The following is a 14756-nucleotide window of genomic DNA, read 5'->3' as shown; positions in this document are numbered from 1 at the left end:
GGAGAAGGAGTTCTCCTGGATGTAGCTGTTACAAGGGGGCATAAATATAAGGTTCAGGGTGGGAGATATAGGAGGGATGTCCGAGGTAGGTTCTTTACTCGAGAGTGGTTAGGGTGTGGAATGGACTGCCTGCTGTGATGGTGGAGTCGGACACTTTAGGAACTTTCAAGCTAGTCAACTCCATACTGTAGGTGGACCGGTGGTAATCCACGGCCCCAACCGTAAAACTACTTCTGGAGATGCAAAAGCAACCTTTTTTTAAAAAAATAATTTTTATTCAGATTTTCAAAAACATATCAAAAACATAAAATAACAACAAGAAAACCGTATTAACAACAACAAAAAGAAATAACACAATAACCCCCAAAACCAACCCCCCCCCCCCCCCCCCCCCCCCCCCCCCCCCCAAGTAACTACAAAAAGAAGAAATAGATAAGCACCCGGCATATTCAATAAACACATATACGTTCTGCCAGGAAGTCAAGGAAAGGCTGCCACCGCCTAAAGAACCCCTGTGCTGATCCCCTCAGGGCAAATTTCACCTTCTCCAATTTGATGAACACCGCCATATCATTGATCCAGGCCTCCACGCTTGGGGGCCTCGCATCCTTTCATTGAAGCAAAATCCTTCACCGGGCTTCTAGGGACGCAAAGGCCAGAACACCGGCCTCTTTCGCATCCTGCACTCCCGGCTCCACTGCAACCCCAAAAATTGCGAGTCCCCAGCCTGGCTTGACCCTGGATCCTACCACCCTCGACACCGTCCTTGCTACTCCCTTCCAAAATTCTCCCAGCGCTGGGCATGCCCAGAACATATGGGCATGGTTCGCTGGGCTCCCCGAGCACCTAGCACACCTGTATTCGCCCCCGGAAAACCTACTCATCCTCATCCCGGTCATGTGGGCCCTGTGCAGCACCTTGAACTGTATGAGGCTAAGCCTCGCACAGGAAGAGGAGGAATTCACTCTCTCCAGGGCATCCGCCCACGTCCCCTCCTCAATCTCCTCACCCAGCTCCTCTTCCCATTTACCCTTCAGCTCCCACACCGAAACCTCATCCACCTCCTGCATGATGTGGTACACGTCCGAAATCCTCCCTCCTCCAACCCACACTCCCGAGAGCACCCTGTCCCGTGCCCCACGTGGGGGCAGCAGAGGGAACCCCTCCACCTGCCGCCTGGCAAATGCCCTAACCTGCATGTACCTAAAGATGTTCCCCAAGGGGAGCCCAAACTTCCCCTCTAACTCACCCAGGCTTGCAAACCTCCCATCCACAAACAGGTCCCTCAACCTCCTAATACCTACCCTATGCCAGCCAAGAAACCCACCATCGATGCTCCCTGGAACAAACCGGTGGTTCCCCCGTATCGGGGACTCCATTGAGCCCCCCCAACTGCCCCCTATGCCGTCTCCATTGCCCCCAAATTTTGAGGGTAGCCGCCACCACCGGGCTCGTGGTATACCTCGTTGGAGGGAGCGGCAACGGCGCCGTTACCAGCGCCTCCAGGCTCGTGTCCACGCAGGACGCCATCTCCATCCTCTTCCATGCTGCCCCTGCCCTGTCCATTACCCACTTACGCACCATCGCTGCGTTGGCAGCCCAATAGTGCCCACAGAGGTTGGGCAACGCCAGCCCCCCCTATCCCTGCCCCGCTCCAAAAACACCCTTCTCACCCTCGGAGTCCCATGCGCCCATACAAATCGCGTAATACTCCTATTGACCCTCCTAAAAAAGGCATTCGGGATAAGGATGGGGAGGCACTGGAACAGGAACAAAAACCTCGGGAGCACCGTCATCTTGACTGACTGCACCCTGCCCGCCAGCGACAGCAGCAACATGTCCCATCTTTTAAACTCATCCTCCATTTGCTCCACCAGCCTAGTGAGGTTAAGTTTGTGAAGGGCCCCCCAGCTCCTAGCCACCTGGACTCCCAGGTACCGAAAGCTCCTCCCTGCCCTTTTCAGTTGGAGCCTACCAATCCCCTCCTCTTGATCCCCCGGGTGCACGACGAACAGCTCACTCTTACCCATGGCAAAAGCAACCTTGAGACACCGCACTCCCATCTCCTCCGGCCAGATACTTTAATAGCCCAGTAGTTGTAGCCTCATTCCAAATGTGGAATCAAATGAGGCAGCACTTTGGACAAACTGAAATGTCCACCATGGACCAATCTGCAATAATCACAGGTGCACATCTGCAACAATGAATGCCTCCTTCAAAAGGTGGAGACAGGATGAGAGGACACTGGTGGTTGGGGACAAGTACACGAACGGTAGAGCAGCAACCCTGGGGGAGTTCACGGAGATGTTTTAGCTCCCTAGAGGGAACGACCTGAGGTGCATACAGGTAAAAAACGTCCTCTGCAAGGAAACTACGACGTACCCCCAGATATCTGAACATTCACTATTAGAAAGACTACCGAACGCGAGCGACCGCTGGGAGGATGTGTATGGACAAATATTAGAAGAGGTACGCTTACCCCTGGGCGAGGCAGAGAAAAAGTGGGAGGAAGAACTTGGCAGGGACATAGGTGGAGGACTCTGGATTGAAGCACTCCACATATGCAGGGCTGTGCCTAACATAACTTAAGGTGGTGCCTAGGGTGCACCTATCGAGAACAACAATGAGCGGATCGTTCCGAAGGTGGAGGACAAATGCGAACAGTGCCAAGGAGGCCTGGCCAAGCAAACTCACATCTTCTGGACATGCCCCAATCTTGTCAGGTACTGTACGTTCTTTGAGACCATGTCCAGGGTTGTGGAAGTGAGGGTGGAGCCGTGCCCACTAGTGGAGGTCTTCGGGGTATCAGAGCAGCCAGAACTCTTCATGTGTCGGGAGCCTGACGCCCTGATCTTTGACGCCCTGATTGGAGGCTCCTGCTTGGCTGGCAATCGGAAGCACCATCCGAGGGTGGATTACTCCCAGTGCCGCAGACAGTGACTGTAGAAATAGCAAACTAGGGAGGATCAATGCATGGCTTGTGGTATAGCGTGGAAAGTAAGGGATCAGATTCTTGAGGTAGAAGGCACCTATTCAAATTGGATGGGTTGAACCTCAACAAGACTGAGACCAATGTCCTCATAGGGATATTCAAGTTTCAAATGAAATTGACAGTGGGGGCGGGCAGTGGCAGAGAGAAGTAGAAAACGGGAATAAGATACATAGACAAGTGAGAGTGTTGGATAGTATTAGGAGAGGAAGCAGTATATTCAGCACAAGCAGATTTAAGGATTGCAAAGACAGATTTAGAATGCAAGTGTGTAGCAAAGAAATGTGAAGAAATTTGGTGAGCTACAAGCACAAAAAGGGGTATGAGAGTATGATGTAAAGGCAATAATGGAAATATGGCATATAAAAAGTTGAGGACTGAATGATTAATGTTCATGAATACATGGTATTCAGAAGAAATGGAGCGGGGGGGGGGGGGGTGTTTAGCACTGAATTATGTTTACATTTGTATTTGTAGCTTTTGTTTTTATAAAACCATAAATGCCTTAATAAAATGTTTGTTTAAAAAAACTGAATCCAGAGTATTCCAAAAAGATAGAGTAGGCAAAGGGAGGTGATGGAAGTGATAAGGGGAAAACATTATAGTGTTGGAGAGTCCTTGAGTATGCAAGGACAGAATCCATTTGCTTGCGGCTGCAAAGCAGTAATGGATACTGGGAATTATCCATAGGCTTCCAAACAGTGAGAGAGAAAGGAGCAAATCTTCATCGAAAAATCGAAGAGATGTGCAAGAGCTGTAGAATGGGAGAATTTAGTGGTCCAAATATTGACAAGAATAATGTTAGAGTCAAAGTCAAGGAGTGGGAGAGCGGGAGGAATTTCTAAAATGTATTCAGGCAAATTCTTCCTGATCAGTATGTTCTCAGTCTAACACAGAAGGAACCAGTGGATTTAAAAAAAATTCATGTGTGCCTTGCTGGCTAGGCCAGGATTTTTAGTGCCCTCAAGATGGTGGTGGTGAGCTGCTGTTTTGAACCGCTACTGTCCATGTGGTGTAGGTACGCCCACATGCTGTTAAGGAGAGAGTTCCAAGATTGTGACCCAGAAACGGTGATATATTTTCAAGTCCGAATGGTGAGTGACTTGTGGTGGTGTTCACACACATTTGCTGCCCTTGTACTTCGAGATGGTGTTGGCCATGGGTTTGGATGGTGCTGCTTAAGGTGAGTTCCTGCAGTGCATTTTGTAGATGGTGCACTCTTTTGCCACTGTGCGTTGGTGGTGCAAGGAGTGAATATGGATGAGGTGCCAAACAAGTGGGCTACTTTGTCCTGGATGGTGTCGAGCTTCTTGAGTGTTGTTGGAACTGCGCTCATCCAGGCAAGTGGAGATTATTCCATCACACTCCTGACCTGTGCCTTGTAAAGAGTGGACAGGCTTTGGGGAGTCAGGAGGTGAGTTACTTGCCGCAGGATTCCTCGTGTCTGACCTGATGTTGGTGGTGGGTAATGAGATGGGCCAAGTCGACCAAGTTTCTGTGGGGAACGCTTGGGTAAGTTTAATCATTTTCATCACTTTAGTAGAGTACTTTGGGAGAAGAAACTTTGAGAATCTCGAAGGTTGTGTTGCCTGCCCAGTGCCAGGAATCGGGACATATGCTCTGGGCTGGAGAGGAACTTGCAGTGGGAGGGGAGGGTCAGTGGTCATGGTCCACATAGACACCAATGACATAGGGAGAAGAAGGAAGGAGGTTAATTGTAGGCAGTTTGAGGAGTTCGGCACTAAATTCAAGAACAGAACCTCCAAGGTTATAATCTATAAATTATTGCTTGAGCCATGTGTAAATTGGCAAATTACATAAAGTTAGAGAGATGAATACATGGTTCATGGGTCAAAGACTGGTGTGGGAGAAGTGGGTATTGGTTCACGGGACATTGGCATCAGTACTGGGGAAAGTGGGGGCTGTACCGTTGGGACGGCCTACACCTGAACCATGCTGGGACCAGTATTCTTGTGGATGGTATAACTAGGGAAGTAGAGAGGATTTCAAACTAAAGAGTGTGGGTGAGGGTTCAGTTGCTGAGAAAATTAAGAAGTTAAGAGTGAAAGGTAGGAGTGCAGGTTAGTGATCAGTCTGAGTGTGAACAGAAAAAACAGGTAGGGCAAGAGCACATGAACATTATATTGCACCAAGGACTCATACAAGAGCCACAACTAGGAGGGGGAGGGTTCCAAGAATGGACGGTTTAAAAAAAAATCAAGGGTATATGAGAGAGCAGTGGCACAGGCTCGTGAAGGGCAACTTGACTGTCATAGTGCGACTGGCTGGGCAGGAAACATAAACAAAAATATGCAACAGAGTAAATCCAGAGTTGTAAACAACTGTAAAGAATCGAAGCTAAATGTTCTTCATAAAAATACATGAAGCATTTGCTGATGAGTTGATAGCACAGATTGCAACATATGATTCTGATATTAGCTATTATAGAAACATGGTTGCAGGGTGACCAGGGCTAGGTGCTCAACATTCTCAACATTCCAGAGTATAGTGAAAGGAAGTTTGGTAGCATTTTTAATCAAGGAAGATTTTAGAGCAGTGCTGAGTTGTGATATATGAAGGCAGTGGATAGTGATGTAGAATTGGTTTGGGTTGAAATCATGAATTGCAGGGTAAGAAGGACAAGGGTGGGACTTGTCTATAGATGCCCAAAATGTGACACATCAAGAGGTCAGAGCATAAATGGGGAAATATCAATTGAAGGGAACTGCAATAATTTTATTTATTTTAAAAAAATAAATTTAGAGTAACCCAATTCTTTTTTTTAAATTAAGGGGCAATTTAGCGTGGCCAATTCATCTACCCTGCACATCTTTTTCTTGGACTGTTGGGGTGAGACCCACACAGACACAGGGAGAATGTGCAAACTCCATACGGACAGTGACCTGGGGCCGGGATCGAACTCAGGTCCTCAGCGCCATGAGGCAACAGTGCTAACCACTGCCCCACTGTGTCGCTTTAACTACAATTATTTTAATCTGCACATTGATTGGATAAAACCAAACTGGCAAGGGTAGCGTAGAAGAAGAATTTGTGGAATGCTTCAGGGATTGTTTTTAGAGCAGGATGTTGTGGAACCTACCCAGGAAAAGGCTATTTTAGATTTGGTTTTGTGTGGTGAAGAAGGATTAATAAAGGTCTTATGGTTAATGATCCCCTAGAGGGGTAGTGACCACAATATGATAGAATTCCAGATACCGTTTGAAGGTGAACACCATAGATCAATAACCGGTGTCTTCAATTTAAATAAGGGAAATTATAATGGTATGAGGGAGGAGTTGTCTGAGATGAACTGGGTAAGCAAGGTAAGATACAGATCATTACATGAGGGCAGCGTGGTGGCACAGTGGATTAGCACTGCTGCCTTACTCACCAGGGACTCGGGATCAATTCCGACCTTGGGTAACTGTCTGTGTGGAGTTTGTACGTTCTCCCGTGTCTGCGTGGGTTTATTCCAAGTGCTCCGGTTTCCTCCTACAGTCCAAAGATGTGTAGGTTAAGTGGATTGGCCATGCTAAATTGCCCCTTCATGTGCAAAGGTTAGGTGGGGTTACGAGGATAGGGCAGGAGATTGGCCTAGATAGGGTGCTTTTTCAGAGGTTCGGTATAGACTCGATGGACCAAACGACCTCCTTTTACACTGTAGGGAATCTATGATTCTATGATCCTATGAACAGTGGCAGATAGTCAAACAGCTGATCTGTAATGCTCAGCAGGATTTATCCCAATTAAAAAGAGGGATTCCATGATAAAGAGGCAAAATCACTGGTTAACAAAGGAGGTCAAGGATGATGTTAAATTGAAAAGCAGGATATACTAAGTGGCAAGGGATAGTGGTAGACCAAAGGACTGGGATGTTTTTGGAATCTAGCAGCAAAAGACTAAAAAACTCATAAGAAGGGAGAAAATGAATTTCGAGAGAAAACTTGCATAAAGCATTATGAACAAACAGCAAGAGTTTCTATGGATATATAAATATGAAGCGGGTAGCTAAGGCAAATGTGGACCTCGAGTGAACGAGGCAGGAATTAATAACAACAAGCAAAGAAATGGCGGATATGGAAATACATTTTTTTGCATCAGTCTTCACCATGGAAAACATTGCAAAGATCCCTAAGATAGCAGATGGCCTGACTTCAAATAACATGGTAGAATTTACAAGAATCTCAATCACAATGGATAGAGTATTAGAGAAATCTAAGCGGCTAAAGGAGGATAGTTCGCCAGGACCCAATGAACTGCAGGCTAGGGTTTTAATGGAAGTGGCTGCAGAGATAATGGACCCATTGGTTGAAATTTTTCGTAATTCACTTAATTCCAGGAGGGACCAGAAGATTAGAAAACAGCCAACATGACTCTCTTGATCAAAAAAGGAGACACACAGAAGGCAGGGAACCATAGACCAGTTAATTTAACATCTATTATTGATTGGCAAGACACGGAGCCAATAATCAAAGAGAAAATAGCGAATCAATTAGGAAAGCTGAATGTATTAAACATAGTCAACAGGGTTTTATGAAAGGTAAATCATGTTTAACAAATTTGCTTGAATTCTTTGAGGATGTAACAGGGAGTGAGATAGAGAGGAACCTGCAGATGTTGTGTGTTTAGATTTCCAAAAGACATTTGACAAGATGCTGTATTGGTGCATAAAGTAAAAGCTCCTGGGCAGCATGGTAGCGTAGTGGTTAGCACTGCTGTCTCATACCGCCGAGTCCCCAGGTTCAATCCCGGCTCTGGGTCATTGTCCATGTGGCACATTCTCCCCGTGTTTGCATGGGTTTCACCCCCACAACCCAAAGATGTGCAGAGTAGGAGGATTGGCCACGCTAAATTACCCCTTAATTGGAAAAAAAAATAATTGGGTACTCTAAATTTAGTAAAAAAACAAACATGGAATTGGAGGAAGTGGGTTAGCATGGGTTTAAAACTGGCTGTCACATCGAAAATAGAGTCTTGGAATAAACGGGTCCTTTTCAGAGTGGGCAGATATAACTAGTTGAGTACCACAGGTATCAGTTCTTGGCTGACAATTGTTAATTATTTACATTAATGACCTGGAGGAAGGAACAGAATGTAAGGGTTCCAAGTTTGACGATGACATGAAAATGGATGGAAGGGCATGTTGTGATGATATATTGAGATTCTGCAATGAGAGAGAGATAGATTGGGTGACTGGACGAAAACCTGGCAAATGGAGTCTAATGTGGGGAAAGTGTGTGGTCATGCACTTCGGTAGGAGGAATCAAAAGGCAGATTCTGCAAATAGAGAGTGACTGTAGGTCAGTGAAGTACAGAGGGATCTAGGTGTTCAAGTGCATTAATCAGAAAAAGCTCAGGTCCAACAAGTAGTTAAGAATTTTGGCTTTTATCACAAAGAGGTTAGAGTTTAAAAATAGGGAGGTTTGTTACAATTGTACAGGGTATTGGTGAGGCCTCATCTGGAATACTGCGTACAGTTTTTGTCCCCTTTCCTAAAATAGGATGTAGTAACATTGGGGGCAGTTCAAAGGAGATTCACTAGGCTAATGGGATGAGAGGGTTGTCCTGTTAAGAGAGACTAAATAGTCTGGGTCTGTATTCCTTGGAGTTCAGAAGAATGAGGAGTGACCTTATTCAAACATATAAGATCCCGAGGGTAGATGGTGAGATATTTTCACGAGTGGGAGAGTCTTGAACAAGGAGACATGGCTACTTGATAAAGGGCTGTCATTTAAAACTGAGGTGCATAGAAGTTTCTTCTTGCAGAGGGTGATGAATCTCTGGAATTCTCTGTCCCAGAGGGTGGTGGAGACTGGATCATTAGAAGTATTTCAGGTGGCGGTGGATAAATATGGGGCTGAATTCTTGCCGGCGGGATGCTCCGTTTTGCCCGCAGCTTGTGGGTTTCCCGATGGCTTGGGGCTGCCCCACAATGGGAAACCCCATTGACCTTACCAGCGTAATGAGCATCCCGCCGGCGGGGTGAAACGGAATGTGGCATGGTGGGGCGGAGAATGCAGCCCATGATAGATCAAGGAATAGAGGGCTATTAGGTAATGGCTCAGGAAAGGAGTTGAGGCCGGCAAAGATCTGCCATGAGCGTAACGAATGGTGGGGCAGGTTTGAAGGGCCTCGTAGCCTCCTGTTTTAATTCTTGTGTGTTCTTGTAAAATACGGAAGATAAAGGGCCGGATTTTCCAATGTCTGGAGCATGTTTCTGGTCTTACGGCCAAAACGTCGACAACGTCCCCGGCACCGATGCTTCGCCTTGTGGGGAGCTAGTAGCAGCGCCATGGCTGGCTTTACCTGCAGATACGGACGGAGAATTGCCAGGTCTGTGGCCGAGCATGTACATGGCGGTGACCTGCAGCGGTTGCGCTGTGCAACATGGTGCTGGCCGGACGCAGACCCAGCCTGCCAGATAGTGCCTCCTGTAATCCCCTCACCACCCACGGACCACCCCCCATCAGTCCCCCCAGCTCACGCCAAAGCCCCCTCCCCGACTATGGTGGCGCTGGACACCGTCCGCAGCTGCCACGCAAGGTCCCCGAAAACTGTGAGCTCACGTGTCCCTATGCCATCAAGAAGTCGGCCAATCGGGGCTGAGCATCGGGCAAGGGCCTCAGGTGATGTCCTGAGGCCGTCACAATGGCATGCGGCATACTCCGTGATGACGCTGTTTTTGAGAGGGCAGAGCATCTGAAAAATGGCACCGTCCCCGATTTCGGCATAAAAACGGATTCTCCGGCCAATCACCGAACATGATTTCACCGACGGCAACCGGAGAATCCAGCCCACAGTGTTTAAATAAGTAAAACTTTTAAAATTAATTGCTTTATAATGTTTTGTCACTTTTATATTTCAGTTAAGTATTTATATCTACGATGTTTTCCAGTTCTCACACTTGTGGTGAGGCATTCTAATGTCATCCTATAATCTAAAAACTCCAAAATCCTGAAATGACTTGGTCCCAGACATTCTGGACTGTCGAGATTAGAGTGTATATGTGCAAGTTGTAGGATAGAAGATTTGGCCACATTACACCATGCAACGAATGAAATTATCTGAAACAACTGTTATGTCACATTTACTTCAGAAAAGTGACATTCATAGTGATATTACTATATCTGTGAGTTATTAGTATTCTGTTATACAGGAGTTGTATTTGAACATAATCCTTCTTTTTATTATATCTTTGTCTTACAGCCTATGAAACCTCTTAAAGCAGCTGCCACCACATCTCAGCCCGTCCTCACTAACCAGCAAATAGAAACGATCTTCTTTAAAGTGCCTGAGCTTTATGAGATACACAAAGAATTCTATGATGGCCTTTTCCCCAGGGTTCAGCAGTGGAGTCACTATCAGTGTGTTGGAGACCTCTTTCAAAAACTGGTAACCTTACATAATGACCTTTTTTAATGACATTGTATATGAAACAAAATCAAATAATTCTGGAGATCTAAACAGGTCATATCAACTGGACTTCTCTAAGCAGAAAATTAGCTTCCTTTTTAAAAATAATTCATCAGATTAATGAGCCTTGACCAGCTACATAGCGCAGCAGAGAATTCCTAATGGTTCTGCATTCTACATGACAACAAGAAAAATACTCATGAGCATTTTCCACTGACTTGCGTTAAATGGTCCATAATTTCATCCCTTACTCATGGCTGATGACTCATTTTAGTTCAGTATAAGGTAATATTTACTTCCCTCCAATTCCATCGTCTTCTCTGACCCGAGAGCTTACTGAACTAAGTAAACCACATGTTTGCCGTCTCCTAGGTTTAATGAAAATATGTAGGCGGACTCGAACTGTCTGTTGTCAATATTTGAAGTGTCACCCTGTAATTAATGTGTAGGTGAAGAAGAGAGGCTAAGGCAATTTTAGAAATATCTGAAGAATGGATTGATGCTACTATGCTTATTACTAATGTTTATTACATTTCAGTTTGTTGCATTTCAGTACACAGTTGATGGGTTAGAGTAGCAGAAAATGTTCCTGGAAGGTAAGACTTGCAATTCACCCAGAGTTGTATGGTGGGATTCTCCCATTCGGCGGCAGAGTGTCCATGCCGTCGGAAACGCCATAGCACCCCTCCCCTCAGACAGGCCGTCCCTTGACCCTGCGCGCAGAGTTCCCGCCGGCTGCGACCAGGTGTGGAAGGCGCCGGCAGGACTCTGCCTTTTTAGAGCGGCTATTTGGGCCAGAGTATTGGCGGCCTGGCCGCGTACAGCGACCCGCAACCGGCACCGCACCAAACGCCCCGGCGCCAATGGCGCCAATTCTCCGCAGAGTAGAGAATCGCGTGTCGGGGCGGTGTGGCCCGGTTGCGGGGATTCTCCAGCCTGGCCCCGGGTTGGGAGAATCTCGCCCCGTGATCTTTTGAGACTACGTATCCGGGCAAGTACAGATATGGATTGGTGCATCACTCACTGATTTCACAGGCATTTTTTAACAATTCATTCATGGAATGTGTACTTTGCTGGCAAGGCCTGCATTTATTGTCCATCCATAAGGTGAGCCACCTTCTTCAATGCCTATACTCCATGAGATACACTGCTGTAACCTAGGGAATAGCAGGATTTTGATCCAGCAAAGAAAAACATTTCCAAGTCAGGATGATGCGTGACTTGGAGGGGAACTTGACCATCATGGCATTTCCATGAGGTGTCATTCTACAGTTTGGGTTGGGCTTCATTGAAACATTACAGCGGGCCAAGGACCGACATGTGAGCGTGAGAGAAAGATGGTGTGTTAAAATAGCAAGCAGGAAGACGTTTGGGGGTCATGCTTGCGGACTGAGCAAAGGTGTTCTGCAAAGTGGTCACCCTGTCTGCATTTAGTCTCCACAGACCAGCTGCCAGACTTGCTGGGTGGGATTCTCGCAGCCTCGCGTCGGGCTGGACAATCCCCACGAATGGACCACGCCGCCCCAACGCGGGTGTTGGCGCGGCACCGATCGCGGACCGCTCTACGTGGCCGGCCCGCTGATTCTCCGGCCCGAATGGACCGAGCGGCCGTAGGAAAAGAGCCGAGTTCCGCCGGTGACCTTGGCGTGTAAGGGTCGGCTGGCGGCCTGTGGGGGGGGGGGGGGGGGGGGGGGGGGGGGGGGGGGGGGGGGGTCCAGTTTGCCCTTTCCCACGATCGGGACCCACCAATCGGCCTCTGTGGCTGGGGGCCTCCTTTCCTATGCGCCCGTAGGGGTCAGAATTAGACGTTGGAGCAGCCCATTCACGCCGTCGTAAAATGCGACAGCGTTTACAATGGCGTGGACACTCTGCCGCGGGATTGGAGAATCCCGCCCGCTGAGTTTATCCAGCATTTATTCCATCAGACTCCTGACTTGTGCTTGGTTGATGGTGGACAGGCTTTGGGGAGTCGGGGGGTGAGTCTCTTGCCACAGGATTTCCGACTGTATTTAAATGGCTAGTCCAGTTCAGTTTCTTGTTATTGGTGGACTCCAGGATGTTGATTGTGGGGGATAATGTCATTGAATATCAGGAGGAGGTGGTTAGATTCTATTTTGTTCAATATAACCTGATCAGTTTTCCCTGTTTGCCCAAGCTTCTGCCTGTGGTGCACCCGACTGGACATTAGTTAGTGGACCAAATTGATTCATGTTGACAGACGATTATTATTCCCTGTTATTTGCCGAAATGCACTTGTTCTTCTTAAAGTTTTCTTGATAGCCTCGTCAAAAGCTTTGGTAGCCTCATCAAATGACCAGTGCCTGGCACTTGTGTGGTGTAAATGTTACTTGCTACTTGTCAGCCCAAGCCTGGATATTATCCAGTTCTTGCTGCATTTGTACATTGATGGATTCAATATCTGAGGAGTCGCAAGTGTTGCTCAACATGTGCAGTCATCAGCGAACATCCCCACTTCAGACCTTAATGATGGAAGGAAGATTATTGACAAAAGGAGCTGAAGAACACTATCCTACGGAACTCTTGGAGCTGAGATGAATGACCTCCAACCACTACAATCACCTTTGTGCCTGGTATGACTCCGCGGAACCAGCAAAAAGTTTCCCCCTGATTCCCATTGACTTCAGTTTTGCTAGGGCTCCTTGATGCCACATGTGGTCAAATGCTGCCTTGATGTCAAGGACAGTCACTCTCATCTCACTTCTGGACTTCAGTTCTTTTGTCCTCATTTGAACCAGGGCTGTAATGAGGTCAGAAGATGAGTGAGTGGTCCTAGCAGAATCCAAATTGAACGCAGTGAGCAGGTTATTGCTGAGTAAATGCCACTTGATAGCATTGTTGATGACCCATCACTTTACTGATCAAGAATAGACTGATGGGGCAATACTTGGCTGGGTTAGATTTGTCCTGTTTCTTCTGTATAGGACATACCTGATAAATTTTCCACATTGCTGGGTAGATGCCAGTGTTGTAGCTGTACTGGAACAACATAGCCAGGTGTGCGGCAAGTTCTGGAGCACAATCTTCAGTATTATTGCTGGAATATTGTCAGGGCCAATAGTTGTTTCAGTATCCCGTGCATCAGTTGTTCCTTGATATCACGTGGGGTGAATCGAATGGTCTGAAGACTGACATCTGTGATGCTGGCGACCACCAGAGGAGGCCGAGATAGAACATTAAAGTCTTAGCCCCTGTCTTTGAAATTGATCTATGAGGCTATCAGGAAAATTGAGTAGAATGTTCAGTTGCATTTAGGTAAAAAGTAGGGAATAATAACCAACTGGCAACGTGAATCAATGTCTCCTCAGGAGCACCATAGGCAGAAGCTTGGGCAAACAGGGAAAACTGATCAGGTTATATTGACTCAAGTTCAGATGGCTAAATTTGGATGTAGCTTACTGGTGCTGTATTTTTTAAGCCATTGCGATGTTCAGTTTGTTGAGACAATACTACTGGTACATTTTGAATTATCCTCAGGAAGTTATAATAATCTATATTGTCACAAGTAGCCTTACATTAATACTGCAAGGAAGTTACTGTGAAAAGCCCCTAGTCGCCACATTCCGGCGCCTGTGCGGGTACACAGGGATAATTCGGAATGTCCAAATGACCTAACAGCATGTCTTTCAGGACTTATGGGAGGAAACCAACGCAGACACAGGGAGAATGTGCAGACACCACACAGACAGTGACCCAAGCCGTGAATTGAACCTGGGACCCTGGAGCTGTGAAGCAACAGTGCTACCCATTGCTACTATGCTGCCCAGTTTAAGATAGGGGCGGCATGATGGCATTGTGGTTAGTACTGCTGCCTCATGGCGCCAAGGACCCGGGTTTGATCCCGGCGCAGGTCACTGTCCGTGTGAAGTTTGCGCTTTCTCCTCGTGTCTAAGTGGATCTCACCCACACAACTCAAAGATGTGCAGGGTAGGTGGATTGGCCACACTAAATTGCCCCTTAATTAAAAAAAAAACAATGAATTGGGTACTTTAAATTTAAAAAAAAGGAAGTTTAAGATAAACAAGTTAACTTTCTTGTTTTATGACCTATTGTTTGTGTGGAAGATCCCAGGATGAAACCCTGGCTCAAAATTTTGTAACTTTTTTAAATAAAATGTGGGGGAACCGTGCTGGTAACTGGGAATTTAAAAAAAAAATTAAACGTGAAAAGTTGGATCTACTCCTTTATACCCCCCTTATCTTAACAATTGTACACAGGTTTTAATATTAAAGTACATCTTAATCTACAGTGGTCTCATCAACACAAAGTCCCTTTTAATGAGGAGACATTTCTGAGGGGCATGGACAGAGTAGATAGTCAGAATCTTTTTCCCAGG

The 14756-nt window shown here is 46.7% G+C and overlaps 1 protein-coding gene across 1 annotated transcript in view; it reads left to right on the top strand.

The window, feature by feature from the left end:
- The window catches only part of si:dkey-91m11.5 (PH_BCR_vertebrate and RhoGAP_Bcr domain-containing protein), a 373564-nt gene that overhangs the window by 155164 nt on the left and 203644 nt on the right, over nucleotides 1-14756 (top strand). The window contains exon 4 of the mRNA XM_038794107.1: nucleotides 10196-10381. Coding sequence (XP_038650035.1) covers nucleotides 10196-10381 — 186 coding nt within the window. The remainder of the gene's footprint in view (nucleotides 1-10195; nucleotides 10382-14756) is intronic.

This window comes from Scyliorhinus canicula, chromosome 1, assembly GCF_902713615.1.
Source record: "Scyliorhinus canicula chromosome 1, sScyCan1.1, whole genome shotgun sequence".
In the NCBI taxonomy this organism is placed as follows: domain Eukaryota; kingdom Metazoa; phylum Chordata; class Chondrichthyes; order Carcharhiniformes; family Scyliorhinidae; genus Scyliorhinus; species Scyliorhinus canicula.
The sequence above is the reverse complement of the archived record's forward strand: the minus strand, read 5'-3'. Positions and strand labels throughout refer to the sequence as shown.